This window comes from Amphiura filiformis, chromosome 19 (genome assembly GCF_039555335.1).
Source record: "Amphiura filiformis chromosome 19, Afil_fr2py, whole genome shotgun sequence".
Classification (NCBI taxonomy): Eukaryota; Metazoa; Echinodermata; class Ophiuroidea; order Amphilepidida; family Amphiuridae; genus Amphiura; species Amphiura filiformis.
The window spans coordinates 33,498,386-33,514,259 of NC_092646.1; the positions used below are offsets into that span (position 1 = coordinate 33,498,386).

The window sequence follows — 15,874 nt, forward strand, 5'->3', positions numbered from 1 at the left end:
ACTGATTTCACAAAAACCTAGTGGTCAAATGGTTCCTTTTAGCTGATAAAATGTGGGTTTTTCAAGTTCTTTCCCCGATTTAAATATCAAGTTATGAATGGATTTCGCTCAGTTAAACTTCTCAAGGGGTTGTGGATTAACCCGATGTTCCCGTAATATAAGGTAGAAAAACAAAAACTGTCGCATTCTTCTGTGAGATTCGATGAAAGTGCAAAATATGATCACTTTAAACTTCAACGGCCATTATTTCAATGTTCATTTTCTCGGTAAAATGACGATTAAGGTACACCATAACTCAATAAATACAGCATCTATACAATGTAGGTAAGCAAACATGATCATCGTAAAAAGCATGATCGACTCAAGAAACGGTTTTCTCATTTTTTTATATTTTGATCTATTTCCGATTTTAGGCATCATTTTGTGCAAATAGGCGTTTGTGAATTTCAAAAAGTTCAATTTGATGCCTGATATGGTCAATATCTCAATAACTAAGGCCGATATCAAAAAAATTAAAAAAACGTTTTTGGAATGGAGCCTCAAGATTGAGCTAAAAACAAAATAAAATATTTTGGAAAGAGCTAGTGTTTTTTGTTATGATGTACCTAACAAATATTGCCAAAAACTCACTTTTTGTGATTTTCTTCATAATTGTTGTTTTTACCCCAAATCTGTATTTATATTAAGATTTATTGATGTCTTGCCCTTATAAAAATGTATACTTTTATATGTCTTGCGCTAATAATTACAAAGTTATTGCACTTTTACTACATGCATGTCTGAGAGTACACAGCTGCCTTAATGCACCTGTAAATTCCATTAAATGTCTGAATAAAATTACATTTTAAACCTTCCCATTAAAGCCATATTGTAACATTTCCAGAACAAATAGATTAGTATTTCTTTTCCATAAAATGTTAGATTTTACTATCTGATATGTCCCCTTACAATTTTAAGCCGGATAACAGACATAAAGCTAAGAAAATTGGAATTTATTATTTATATGATATTTTTGCTAATCTGCAATAAATTTTTTGTACATAAACATTATGTAGCCAGAAGTTTCCAACATTTTAATGAGAAAAGTGGGGGGATGAGGCTGTGGATCACAAAATGCCCTTTTAATTGCCAGTTAGTTCTAAAGGATAATGATTAACCTATGTTTCCTTTAGCAACAGAGGATAATATTTTTCAATATCAAAATTGGTGCTCTATGTGGAATCAGGAGAAAGCCAATCTCTTGATTTAATACTCACTATGTGCATAGTTGGACGAAGCTGAGGTAGTTAACGGTGATGTAAATTTCATACCAGTAAGACGACCCAACTGCCATAGCATACTGCTACCTGAGTCTAAACACACATGGAAAAAGATTATAAAACAAGGTTTAGGCGATGGAGGCTTTCTAATAGGTCAGCCGGTGGGGCATTTTTCTTTTTTGAGCAAATGACTCTAAAAAGCACCAAAATCATAATTTTTCCCTCGCTTTGCTCATATTTTTTGCGGTCAAAATAAAATATGGGTCAGTCGGGCCCATAGAATTGGGTGTTACTGGTCAATTTATAATGGTACAGAAACAACAAGAAAGTTAACAAGTTCAAATTAGAAATTTCCAAATCAAAAACAAATTAAGGCAAAGGAGAAAATGGCAAAAAAGGCATAAGCGGACACGATTTTATAAAATAGGTTTTTGGGCACGCTGCCATCCTCATTCATGACAATAGAGGATCACATTTTGTCAACGCTCAGTTGTCAGTAACAATAACAGTGTCGCCTCTCAAAATTTAGTACTCTTAGGGTTAATTCAGGTCTATGCACCTGTAGCAGCAAGTAATGGGGGGATGGTCCATACAATCACCCCCCCCCCCATGTTAATGCCTGATAATGGGTTTCTGAACAAATTAACCTCACATTTGCCCATTTTAGCCCTAAAAGTGCACATTTTCGCACACATTTATTCGACTTTTACACCATATTTCATCAGTTTAGCTTCAAAATAGTAACATTTTTCGCGCGCAATTGTACCATAGACTTATTCTGTCCCCAATGTCCCTTCAATTTTTTCCAACTCCATCCCCCCCCCCATGTCAAAAAGAAATCTACGCCACTGAACACTGTCCAAATCTGATGGTGCTAGATGAATCCAAAGAGTCTCCCAAAAATGCTTGGTTTCAGGGTGATCCAATGTTTGTACATTGGTGAATGTATATACTAACCTGTAGCAGCAAGTGGGACAAAGACATCAACATGGCCCCCTGAGTCTGCTGATGCTAGATGATTCAAAGAGTCTCCCAAAAATGCTTGGTTTCAGGGTGATCCAATGTTTGTACATTGGTGAATGTATATACTAACCTGTAGCAGCAAGTGGGACAAAGACATCAACATGGCCCTCTGAGTCTGCTGACGCTAGATGACTACAAAGAGTCTCCCAGAAATGCTTGGTTTCACGGTGATTCAATGTTTGTACATTGGTGAATGTATGTACTAACCTGTAGCAGCAAGTGGGACAAATACATCAACATGGCCCCCTGAGTCTGCTGGCACTAGATGACTACAAAGAGTCTCCCAAAAATGCTTGGTTTCAGGGTGATCCAATGTTTGTACATTGGTGAATGTATATACTAACCTGTAGCAGCAAGTGGGACAAAGACATCAACATGGCCCCCTGAGTCTGCTGACGCTAGATGACTACAAAGAGTCTCCCAGAAATGCTTGGTTTCAGGGTGATTCAATGTTTGTACATTGGTGAATGTATATACTAACCTGTAGCAGCAAGTGGGACAAAGACATCAACACGGCCCCCTGAGTCTGCTGATGCTGGATGACTACAAAGAGTCTCCCAAAAATGCTTGGTTTCAGGGTGATCCAATGTTTGTACATTGGTGAATGTATGTACTAACCTGTAGCAGCAAGTGGGACAAAGACATCAACATGGCCCCCTGAGTCTGCTGGCACTAGATGACTACAAAGAGTCTCCCAAAAATGCTTGGTTTCAGGGTGATCCAATGTTTGTACATTGGTGAATGTATGTACTAACCTGTAGCAGCAAGTGGGACAAAGACATCAACACAGCCCCCTGAGTCTGCTGAAACTAGATGACTACAAAGAGTCTCCCAAAAATGCTTGGTTTCAGGGCGATCCAATGTTTGTACATTGGTGAATGTATGTACTAACCTGTAGCAGCAAGTGGGACAAAGACATCAATACAGCCCCCTGAGTCTGCTGACACTAGATGACTACAAAGAGTCTCCCAAAAATGCTTGGTTCCAGGGTGATCCAATGTTTGTACATTGGTGAATGTATGTACTAACCTGTAGCAGCAAGTGGGACAAAGACATCAACACGGCCCCCTGAGTCTGCTGACACTAGATGACTACAAAGAGTCTCCCAAAAATGCTTGGTTTCAGGGCGATCCAATGTTTGTACATTGGTGAATGTATGTACTAACCTGTAGCAGCAAGTGGGACAAAGACATCAACACTGCCCCCTGAGTCTGCTGGCACTAGATGACTACAAAGAGTCTCCCAAAAATGCTTGGTTCCAGGGTGATCCAATGTTTGTACATTGGTGAATGTATGTACTAACCTGTAGCAGCAAGTGGGACAAAGACATCAACACTGCCCCCTGAGTCTGCTGGCACTAGATGACTACAAAGAGTCTCCCAAAAATGCTTGGTTTCAGGGCGATCCAATGTTTGTACATTGGTGAATGTATGTACTAACCTGTAGCAGCAAGTGGGACAAAGACATCAACACGGCCCCCTGAGTCTGCTGATGCTGGATGACTACAAAGAGTCTCCCAAAATGCTTGGTTTCAGGGTGATCCAATGTTTGTACATTGGTGAATGTATGTACTAACCTGTAGCAGCAAGTGGGACAAAGACATCAACATGGCCCCCTGAGTCTGCTGGCACTAGATGACTACAAAGAGTCTCCCAAAAATGCTTGGTTTCAGGGTGATCCAATGTTTGTACATTGGTGAATGTATGTACTAACCTGTAGCAGCAAGTAGGACAAAGACATCAACATGGCCCCCTGAGTCTGCTGACACTAGATGACTACAAAGAGTCTCCCAAAAATGCTTGGTTTCAGGGTGATCCAATGTTTGTACATTGGTGAATGTATGTACTAACCTGTAGCAGCAAGTGGGACAAAGACATCAATACAGCCCCCTGAGTCTGCTGACACTAGATGACTACAAAGAGTCTCCCAAAAATGCTTGGTTTCAGGGTGATTCAATGTTTGTACATTGGTGAATGTATATACTAACCTGTAGCAGCAAGTGGGACAAAGACATCAACACGGCCCCCTGAGTCTGCTGATGCTGGATGACTACAAAGAGTCTCCCAAAATGCTTGGTTTCAGGGTGATCCAATGTTTGTACATTGGTGAATGTATGTACTAACCTGTAGCAGCAAGTGGGACAAAGACATCAACATGGCCCCCTGAGTCTGCTGACACTAGATGACTACAAAGAGTCTCCCAAAAATGCTTGGTTTCAGGGTGATCCAATGTTTGTACATTGGTGAATGTATGTACTAACCTGTAGCAGCAAGTGGGACAAAGACATCAACACAGCCCCCTGAGTCTGCTGACACTAGATGACTACAAAGAGTCTCCCAAAATGCTTGGTTTCAGGGTGATCCAATGTTTGTACATTGGTGAATGTATGTACTAACCTGTAGCACCAAGTGGGACAAAGATATCAACACGGGCCCCTGAGTCTGCTGACGCTAGATGACTGCAAAGAGTCTCCCAAAAATGCTTGGTTTCAGTGTGATCCAATGTCTGTACATTAGTGATTGTATGTACTAACCTGTAGCAGCAAGTGGGACAAAGACATCAACATGGCCACCTGAGTCTGCTGACGCTAGATGACTGCAAATAGCCTCCCAGAAATGCTTGGTTCCAGGGTGATGCAATGTTTGTACATTGGTGAATGTATGTACTAACCTGTAGCACCAAGTGGGACAAAGACATCAACACAGCCCCCTGAGTCTGCTGACACTAGATGACTACAAAGAGTCTCCCAAAAATGCTTGGTTTCAGGGCGATCCAATGTTTGTACATTGGTGAATGTATATACTAACCTGTAGCAGCAAGTGGGACAAAGACATCAACACGGCCCCCTGAGTCTGCTGACGCTAGATGACTACAAAGAGTCTCCCAGAAATGCTTTGTTTCAGGGTGATTCAATGTTTGTACATTAGTGAATGTATATACTGACCTGTAGCAGCAAGTGGGACAAAGACATCAACACGGCCCCCTGAGTCTGCTGACGCTAGATGACTACAAAGAGTCTCCCAAAAATGCTTGGTTTCAGGGTGATCCAATGTTTGTACATTGGTGAATGTATATACTAACCTGTAGCAGCAAGTGGGATAAAGACATCAACACGGCCCCCTGAGTCTGCTGACGCTAGATGACTACAAAGAGTCTCCCAGAAATGCTTGGTTTCAGGGTGATCTATTGTCTGCACATTGGTGAATGTATAGGGTGTGAGTTCTATCTCTGCAATGCCACTGGTGAAAATGCCCAGGCTCCTACAATTGATAAACAACACCAATTCAGAAAAAAGGATTAGACTAAAATTTATGCGATCTACTCCCAGAACGTTTGGTTGGAAATGTGTAAATAATAATTGACAAGAACTTTGACAGTGATAGTAATGACCTATCAAAATTCATAATGAGGCAGGATAAACTGAACCAGTATTAAATAACTTACAAGCGTGTACCACACTAAATAATACTTTTTGATTGGACGTACAAGCCTGACATCAATATTGGGTTCAAGTGATATGACTCTCTATATAATTCTTTTCAATGTCTGTCTGTTTGTCTGTCTCTCTTTCCTGTCTGAATTTATCTCCCTGTGCGTCTTCATGTCTGTATTTATCTGTCTGTCTGTCCCATCTGTCTATTTCATCTGTCTGTCCCTGTCTGTCTCTCTCAGTATCTGTCTGTGTGCCTGTCTCTATGCATTCAGTAAACTCTGACAACATCTGGAACAATATGATACTTACTGAACTTCCTGCTCATCAAGTGTTTCTAGAAGTTTTTCTTGTATTCCTTCTAAGGTAGCACCATCATAATCATAGAGCACAGCATGAACATCACTCCTGACTGATGCAAGTAACAGCTGAAAAAAGTTTAAACGCAATTTGTTTTTACCCTATGGAAGACATGACATTAATCTCCCACACAGGGAGTGTAAATTTCATGTGGTTATACCTAAAAGGGTGCACGATTCCATTGAAATACACACTCCCTGTGTGGAAAATCATGTCTTTCATAGGGGGTGTATGGATTCCAGGTGGAATAGCCTCAGGCCATCTTAATTTATCGTCTCAAAGCCCCCGCACGCATTAGTAAAATCGCCAGTTTTTGCATGTTATTTGTTTTTTTTCTTCAAATCCACCACACAAATATACTATACTATATCTCAATAAAACACATTAGGCAGCTCCATTTAAATTCAATATGTCCTCTAAGAAAGTTTCAAATTGAATCTTCCACAAAATGGGGTGAACCAAAAAATAAACAACTTTTTCATTACTCAACTTATTCCACACTTCAACCCCACTGTATGAACATGAAGTATTCAGTATCATAAGCATTAATGCAAGCCAATAGATTTGTCGCTGCTGGTCTGGTATGCTTTTCATGTACATAAAAAACCTGGTTGATAATGTAATTCTGTTACCTGTACAGACGGAAGACGTGAAGATAAAAGCAGCACCCTTTTCTGATGATTTGCGACACTGTTATGAGTTACGTTAGACATGACATGGCGCTTGTAATGCGATCCTCCTCCTGATAAATCTTTCCTGCAAAATATGAAAGAAAACAAAGTAGCATGTCAAAGAGAAATTCCACAAACCATCTTAAATAGTATTGGTTGCTTAAGACCCCATGTTTTTTCTTATGACGTCATCAGAGGCATCAGTATCTCAAATACATCACTAGCAGCAGCAAATTTTCAGAGCAATAATATCTGTTGATGATGCCAGTTGGGGCGGCAAAAGTGCCCGGTGAACTCCCAGGGTTCCTGCACCTTGAAGCCTTTTAAAATTCAAGGACTTTCAAGGTCCAAAAGCATGATTTTCAAGGACTTTTACCATAACACAAAAATCATGATGCAGCTCTCAACAGCTCCTCTCCACTCCCCAAATTTTGTCAAAATTATGCTTTCCAGGACTTTCAAGGCCTTGACATGGTATTTTCAAATTCAAGGATTTTCAAGGACTGCAGGAATCCTGGTACTCCTTGCATATGTTTTTGTTCTTGTCTGAAATTGTAAACATACTTTACAGCCAATATTTTCACCTTCTTGAGCATGCCTTCAGGAGTCAAAACGTTTGGCTCCATATAGTCATTAATATACATAACCAACAAGTTGCTATGACAACACTCACCGCCTTGTGACTGGTTTTCTGAGTGGAGACACCACTTTTGGCTCTAGAGTACTTGCTAATGGGTCATGGTCTGTCTCCATATCTAAACTGGCTGTTAGCGACAGCTTGGATCTGCCTCCTGTGCTATTCAGATCATCTGCCTGAAAATAGAGGAATACAAAGACATTGTGATTGCCACATACGGACAAACCCAAGATGACTATAAACTGATACTTGATAAAAAATACACACATTGGGCTATTCCATTTAAAATCCACACTACCCCATGTGGAAGATTTGGCCAAAGTCTTCTACAGTGGGAGTATGAGCTTTGAATAGAATAGACAATTGGGTAACTTCCATTTTAAAATACTCACTCCAGGCGTGGAAGATATAGGTAAAGCCATAATACAGGGGAGTGTGAGTTTCAAAATGATTAACCCTGACCATTACATTTGAAAAACATACTCCCCCTGTGGAAGATATTTTCAAAATCTTCCATAGGGGTAAAATTGATTTCAACTGGAATAGCCCATTTATTGGTCGAGCTATGAGTTTTAAAATATTGGACTCTTAAAACTCATAGCGATACCGATAACTTTTGTATTGGTTGAAAAAAAACATCCAATTTTATCATTATTATGTTTTCAGAATCCATTTTGGTCAAAAAATGTGATTTTAAATTAAAGTTTGACCAAAATCATACATTATGGCTTTAAGTGACATCAGAGGGAAATGACTAAGTACTGTATTCATTCCATTAACTGCCCAGGGCGCTTTGTGTCACTTTGAGTGGGCCTCTTATTTTTTATATTGTTAACATAATTACATCTGCAAAAAATGGCCCAAACTATTCATCCATCATCATCAGTGTGCCATATGTGACACAATCAAGGGGAATGAGTCGGATGTCGCTAATATTGATTTTGAGATATTGGCAAAGAAAGTGTTAAAATTCTTTTGTCTTATATTGTTTTCAGTGATTGATAAATTGACATTAACTTCGTAATGAAAAGTCGTATCAACATGGGGTTTTCAGTTTCTGAAAGCTCTAAATGTCCTCTTTAGAAACATATGTAAAACTTGTTTTCGACCAGGGTCGACATGCGACTCATTCCCTTGATCATGTCACATATATTTCAGACCATGATGCAGATTTGCATGGGTAGTTAATGTAAAAATATCACAGTTTGTTTTTTGTCAAGTTACTGGGTGGGCGCATATATAAGTGCACGGGTGTTTAATGGAATAAATATGGTGACTGAAGAGGTTCATCAGGTCTGTTGATTATAGCTATTTAAAGTCTTTTGTCAAGACCAAAAGGAAAAACGTAAGTTTTTCTGCTGACAGGTTCGCCAGAAATCCATCTGCTTGGAGTGAGAGTCCCGGCCAGATGGATCAATAACAACATCAATTGCTTTGAGAAAGCCGGAAAGTTTCTGGCGAAACTGTCAACAGAAAAACGTAAGTATTTCCTTTGGTCTTGACAAAGAACTTTAAAATAGCGAATAAATACGGTATTCAGACAAACCATAACGTCACCTACCTGTGCTCTATGTTGACCCTTCCGTCCTGTAGATCCAAGCCCATACTCAAATGCTCTTGTCGGCTCTGTCCATGATCTCTGATGTCTTTTCACATTGCTCATTTGCATATAGTAGGCGGAGCCATGTAGGGTTGGTGCGTTAGGATTTTGGAATGCTGCCATAGCTTCGTATCCTCTCTGTAAGTCTGTAGGGGTGGAATCGGGGTCTAACCATGGTAGCACTGTAATAAAAGATATATATGTGTATAAGAGGATATTCATACTTAGTGGTAAATAATTATTCACAATAATTTAACATAGAAAAAAAAGTGGTGTAAGTACACAGAATTTGATTCGCCCAATTTCTTTCAATCTACAGGCTTTTATGGGTTTGGGCTTTGATAAAATATAAAAGCCAGGTACCTCGTCGATACAATATGTTATCGAAGACAGCAAAGCATGGCTGAGTGCAGTAGACCTTAAAAGCTGTACTCCCTAAAATATTGTTCTGATATAGGTGTATTTGAAATGACTGAGTTACTTTTTCGTGAAGTCTTTATTACATAGCAGGGTATATAAATTGAAAGATGCCTTAAGATTACTTACTTTTTGCTTTCACAACATAATCATCTCTGTCTTTCTTCTTTGATTTGTTTTTCTGGCCATCGCCTAATAGGCCATAGGTATCCTACAAATTGATGACAAATCAAAAGCGAGCATACCAATTAAGCACACAAAAACTTGATTAGTATAAAAAGCAGCTATTTCATCTCTCCATTGTTCATATATATCAGAAAGATATCACATATAGTGAATACAAATTGAAAGCTGCCTTAAGATTTCTTACATAATCCTCTTCTTTGATATGCAAGCCAGTATGTACTTTTCGGATATAGAAAATACTCTCATTCCAAACATTTAAGGCCAGAGTAATGGAAGACACATTCGTTCACGCCCGAATTTGAGATTTCTTGATATTTATCAACACTAAGATGTATTCTTTCACTTGAAACTGATAAAATACAACTTGCTAATATTTACTCGTATTTTTGCTTGATTTGTTTCACTCTTTTCAACTCTAAAAAGTCACATGGCTCAAGACAGTTTAGTAAATTGGCGTGAAATAATGAGTCAGAAATGTGCGAATGCGAAATATTTTGATTACGTGCGCGATTCGCTTAGCGTGACGCGGCACAACTCTACGCGTATGTCCAACGCAGTCTAGGCGCATTCGGTTTGTTGTTCACGCCAGCAAATGTCGTGTAAACAAAACAAAAATTTGCAGTCAAAATGCCACTTAGATTTTTTTAATTATTTAGAATTTTGGCGCACTGAAAGCAGACATTATAGATTTATTGGTGCAAAAAGATGCATATTTAGACCATGCACCAGATACAGCTTTTACAAGCGTGAAAGTCTTACCGGTTTAAAATATACGGACGTTTTGTGCATAATTTTGACATTTTTTTACTAAAACATCGATTTCTCAGAGTTCACTTTTTACAATATTGCACGATTTTTGTGACAAGATAACTCAAAAAATATGCAAGCAAAAGGTAAACTTTTTGCACTATCGTTTAGAGTACATCAAAGCCTAGGGAAGGTTTTCTCATTTTTTCAAAATATTTGTTTTAAACAAAAATATACACCATTCTGTGCAGTTTTTAGCTTAATAGAGTGACAAAATCAGGTTTTTTTCACATGTTTTTTAAAAAAAAAAAAAAAGAGACGAATTTAAAAAAAATAAAAAACCTTCCCTAAGTTAATGTCTCTTCTTTATGAAAAGCTAACTGATTTTTTTTTACTCCGAACGGATTTTTTTCTAAGTTGTCACAAAAAAATTGGGGTAAAAAAGTGAATTTTTGTGATTTTTTCATAAACTCAAGATTTTTGAACAAATCTGACGTCACCATGGGATTCCTTGACTCATTTCCTTTCCAAAAATGTATAGTTTTATATACTTTTGACATACAATTCAGAAATAATGATGCTCGAAAAGGTCCATGTTCTCTCCCATTACACTGGCCTTAACCCCGCCCCTGGAGCACACTGACATTGCCTGGCTAATAATTACTTGGTACATCCCCGGGGGTACATCAGAGATACTAAAATCAATACCCGGGATCGATACATGTGAATGTGCTATGCACAATTTGATATTAAGATGAAAATCTTTGAATACCAGGGTAGAAAATGATGAATATCTCCCGTAATTTATTTAGTCTAAAGAAGCCAGATTTGGTTCCTTGCACTTGAATATGGTCATTTTCACGGTAAAGGGTGTAACTTTGGATTTTTAACATTTTGATCCGTAGTTTTCTAATAAAGCCACAGAATTCCATGATTTTTGGCCACATAAGTCATCTAGTTAGCAGCTACCTTGGGTAGCATAATCATCTTCGGGAGTTACTGCGTTCAGTTTTAGCAGGCTTAAATGTACCTAATATTGCCATTTTGAAAAACTGTAAAAACAGTAACATTTTTGTAAAACCCTGTGTTTTCTTCAGTTAGTTCATGGATAATTTTTCTTATCCTGAAAGTACGGTCATATGTTCAGTAAACACTGCCACATTAGATTTAATTGTGAACAGCCCTGTATTTTTGAGAACCGGACTTCGATATTTGTAGTTTCGGAGGCTTCATTTTCCGTTAACAATTGTTAACAAACTTTGTGGGTATAGCTTTGGTTCATAATTCTTGGTTATTTCTTCACTTCTTCTTGATTCATAACAGTTGATATCTTAACTTGAAATGGGTAACAAAAATTAGTTGATTTGCAAGCTTTTAAAATTTTTATAAAATCTTGACTTCAAAGAGCCGATTTTCCGTTAACTTTTTGAAGCCTCCAAACAAACTGTTCAGCAAGCTTGGGCAAATATAAATAAAAGAGCTCATCCAATCTATTTATCAAAATGTAGCAAAGTAGATCCTCAAGTCACTTGTTTTTAAATCATGGAGATATATATCACCGTTTGAAAATGGGACCCAATACAAACTTTCCGTTAACAATTGAAGCCTCCGAAACAAATGAAGCCTCCGAAACAACAGTAAACTTAATTATCATCTATGCATATCTAAATTGGTATGTTCCATATTGATATCTGCATTGTAATTGTTGCATGATATGTGCAGAATGTCATAAATTTAAAAAAAAATTGATATTATGGTTAATGCTTGAAAAATATACTGATATCCAAGAAAGCCCGTTTCGGAGGCTTCACATGCAAATAACACCATACTTAACAAATGGGTGAAAAAATTATCATGTTATAAATCTGCAATATCTGCCGCATAGAATCATTGATTCAATACACACAAGAAAATAACAGCTTAGATGATCCCAACAGTGTTGTTTTCAAAAAACTACTTCTGCCATGTTTAACCATTGTAAACATGAAGCCTCCAAACAAAAAAAAAATGACTTGCTGTGATAATTTAATTTTTGTCACAACTGAAATTCAATACTTAGAAGCAAAGCATGAAAATTGGTAATTGTGATATTTTTTACCTATTTTTCATGTCAACTTGTAGTAGTTAGCCAAATATTTTACTTTTATGATCACCTGTAACTGAAGCCTCCGAAACACAAACCGCTTGAATTGCCAATTCTAAAAAATAACTCCAATTTCTGTGAAACTTGGCTGGGAGGTTCCTTTCATCAAGTAGTATTTGTACATGAAGTTAGACATTTAAATTATTTTAGGAACCCAATTAAAACTTAAAAAATATGTTTAAGGTTGGGAAATTTCCATTGCAAATGACCCTTGATGTTAAAAATTTTCAAAATTGCAATTACAAACATAGCAAAACATGGTATAAAATTTAACTTATATCTGTTGACTTACTTTGGAATGGGATTTCACATGTATTCCAGCTTTCATGTCATAATTTTCTGAGCTTATGTAAAATACATTTTTTCTTAGATTTTAACCAAAATGTTATGGAAATGTCAATTTTTTTTATCAGAAAGCAAAAGGTTTAAGCCTTGAAACACTATTTTACTGGAATTTAAGTTGCTTCTATGCATGATTACAGTAAACAGAAACATATTGAAGTGGTTTGAAATTTTGACCCTAAAAATCAAAAGTTACACCCTTTACCGTGAAAATGACCATATATGTGTTGAACGGATATGAGTCATTTTCACTTATGGAAGCAGTCTAAAAGCAGATGACCTCATGGGCCTAGTAGCCTTAGTCGGATGTCGCTTGGCTCATTATGTGTCTCAAAACTATTGACATGCCAACTTTGAAATCCAGATTTCCGTACTCAGAAGAACAAAAATCCGTATTTTGCACCCTAAAACCGTATGTTTTAAATATGTACCTTTTGCATACCTGCCAACCCCAGAAACCCCAAAAGTAGAACACATAATTGTGAGGGAGCACTTGTGCGACCGAGCACGTACCGGCCGGGGTCCAGGGGCCCACCTTACAAATGTGTAATCAAATTTAGCAATACCAAAGAACCATTCCATCAAAGTAATAAATCAATACAGAAAGATGCTTCCTTTATGAGTTATCACTCATTGAAAGTGCTACTTTGCTATACTTTACATGGAAAGCGGCCATCTTAAAGTTGTCATATTTCCTTAATTACAGGACTGATCAAGCTGATTTTCGGATATATGTGATGCACAGTTAAAAATTAATTATGTTTTCAAAAAAAAATTAAACAGTTTAATGCCAATGTTAATTAGAAGACTGTACTGGGCAGTTGTCTATGCATGGTTAAAGAAAAATATTAAAAATATTAATGTGCCACTGCGTGCACCATTGAGAAAACAATGTTGGAAAGCATCTTGCAGGCTATATCTTTTGCAGACATAAATAGTTAACTATATACCTCCAGAAGACACAGCATGTGTAGCAGTTAGATGAAGATGCTTAATAAAAAATATTAATGTGCATGAAAAGAAAAGTCAGGAGAAAATTATTTCGGAAACCATCTTGCAGGCCTATAAATATTTCTTTTAATGTGCATGCATCGTATGAAAGTCGGAAGTAAAGGAGGTCGAAACCTTCTTGTAGGCTTATTCTTTTGCACCAAAAGAGCTAAATAGTTAACTAAATACCTTTAGAAGACATAGCATTAGGTGGTTAATAAAAAATAATAATATGCATGAAAAATCTGCAAGTCAGAAGAAAATTATTTCGGAAAGCATCTTGTAGGCCTATTAAATATTTCTTTAATGTGCATGCATGGTGCGAAAGTCGGAAGTAAATGGGGGTGGGAAACCTCCTTGTATGCTTATTCTTTTGCACCAAAAGAGCTAAATAGTTAACTAAATACCTTTAGAAGACATAGCATTAGGTGGTTAATAAAAATAATAATATGCATGAAAAATCTGCAAGTCAGAAGAAAATTATTTCGCAAAGCATCTTGTAGCCCTATTAAATATTACTTTAATGTGCATGCATGGTGCGAAAGTCGGAAGTAAATTGGGTTGGGAAACCTTCTTGTATGCTTATTCTTTTGCACCAAAAGAGCTTTTAATTAATAGTTAACTAAATACCTTTAGGAGACATAGCATTAGGTGGTTAATAAAAAATCATTATACCATTTCTTGCATTTCTTGCAAGTAATATTCAGGAACTCACTTCCCAGTTTGGCCGCTGTGTTCTTTGGTATGTGTTCTAGAAATGTTAAAAAAGGGGTGCTTTTGTAAAAGTGTACTTGAAATGCAAAATATAGGGGTAATTTTAAGGCTAATTTGTACCCGCTTTTGTGTAAAATAGGGTAACAAATGCTGAAAATGTTCTTGAACCGCGCAAAATAGGGGGGTATTTTTGACTTTGGGAACGATCATGCGTTACGCCTTTGAATAGGAAGTGACAACACCGGGCTCGTCCCCCTATGTGCACGCAATTGATCAATATTTGCAGGTGGGGGAAATAGGGGAATTCACTTTTATTTTTGAAGAAAAATGTTTTGTTCCTTCTTTTTCAAAAAATTTCTCATTTTTTAAATTTTATTTTTCTCTTCTTCTTGCCCAAATTAAACAACTGTACCCTTCCCCTTTTTCTGGACAACAAATCGATTGCTCAGTGCCAGAAGTGGGTTAGTGCAATAGCTGCCATGTGTAAATGAGTACAATATACTGTGTGTAAATTGCCATATGTTCACAGAGCAGCTATTGCACTAACACACTTCTGGCACTGAGCAATTGAAATGAGCCCTAAATTACTCCATTCCACCTTGGTGTTTACAAATGAAGAGCTTGTTTCCAAACCATGTTAAGTCCACAACACATGTAGTTCATTTACTTGTGTGATACAATCACATTACTTTCATAAGATTGACATTAGCAACAGGAGTTGTACCATCAACAAGCCATTATTTACCACAACAATACTGCTTAACAATATGCAGACTATTGTTCTCATTTGGGAACCAAAGGTCTCACACAGTATTGTTACTGAGCATCCATCTTCTGTTTGCTTTGTAATGGTACATCCAACTGAAATTACTATACTATAGCATTACAACCCATTGCAATATCGCACAGGTAAATCAGAAACATGTGTTTGTGCAGGCTCTTCAAATATTGATGAGTATTTTACCTGTTGTTCATGACGCTCAACATTGAGTGATCTAAGGCACTTGATATAATGTGCTTTCCAGGCTCCATACTCTTTGTCTTGTGGAACGTAAGGCAACAACCACCCTAATCGCACACACTTTGGCATCCATAATTCATCCTGCAAAACACAAAATAAAGGTTTACCTTTACATTGATAAAGATATTGATAATACTAAGTGTAAATCCATATCAAAATGATGCCCTTGTCGGCTCCTACATGTGCCTGTTTTTACATAATAGCTAGGAATAAATACCAGACTGATCTCAAGTGGAGGTCACTTCAAATCATCCCCAAGTCACCAAGTGGTTTAGGAATACAGAGAACATTCTAAACCAGATGATTTGAAGTGACCTCCACTTAAGATCAGTAT

The 15,874-nt window shown here is 37.4% G+C and overlaps 1 protein-coding gene across 1 annotated transcript in view; it reads right to left on the bottom strand.

Moving 5' to 3' along the window:
* The window catches only part of LOC140140515 (epithelial cell-transforming sequence 2 oncogene-like), a 38,124-nt gene that overhangs the window by 15,588 nt on the left and 6,662 nt on the right, over positions 1 to 15,874 (bottom strand). The window contains exons 4-12 of the mRNA XM_072162274.1: positions 15,484 to 15,621; positions 9,527 to 9,608; positions 8,942 to 9,162; positions 7,417 to 7,556; positions 6,705 to 6,828; positions 6,025 to 6,140; positions 5,364 to 5,542; positions 4,953 to 5,084; positions 1,257 to 1,352 (exon numbers count right to left, since the gene is read on the bottom strand). Coding sequence (XP_072018375.1) covers positions 1,257 to 1,352; positions 4,953 to 5,084; positions 5,364 to 5,542; positions 6,025 to 6,140; positions 6,705 to 6,828; positions 7,417 to 7,556; positions 8,942 to 9,162; positions 9,527 to 9,608; positions 15,484 to 15,621 — 1,228 coding nt within the window. The remainder of the gene's footprint in view (positions 1 to 1,256; positions 1,353 to 4,952; positions 5,085 to 5,363; positions 5,543 to 6,024; positions 6,141 to 6,704; positions 6,829 to 7,416; positions 7,557 to 8,941; positions 9,163 to 9,526; positions 9,609 to 15,483; positions 15,622 to 15,874) is intronic.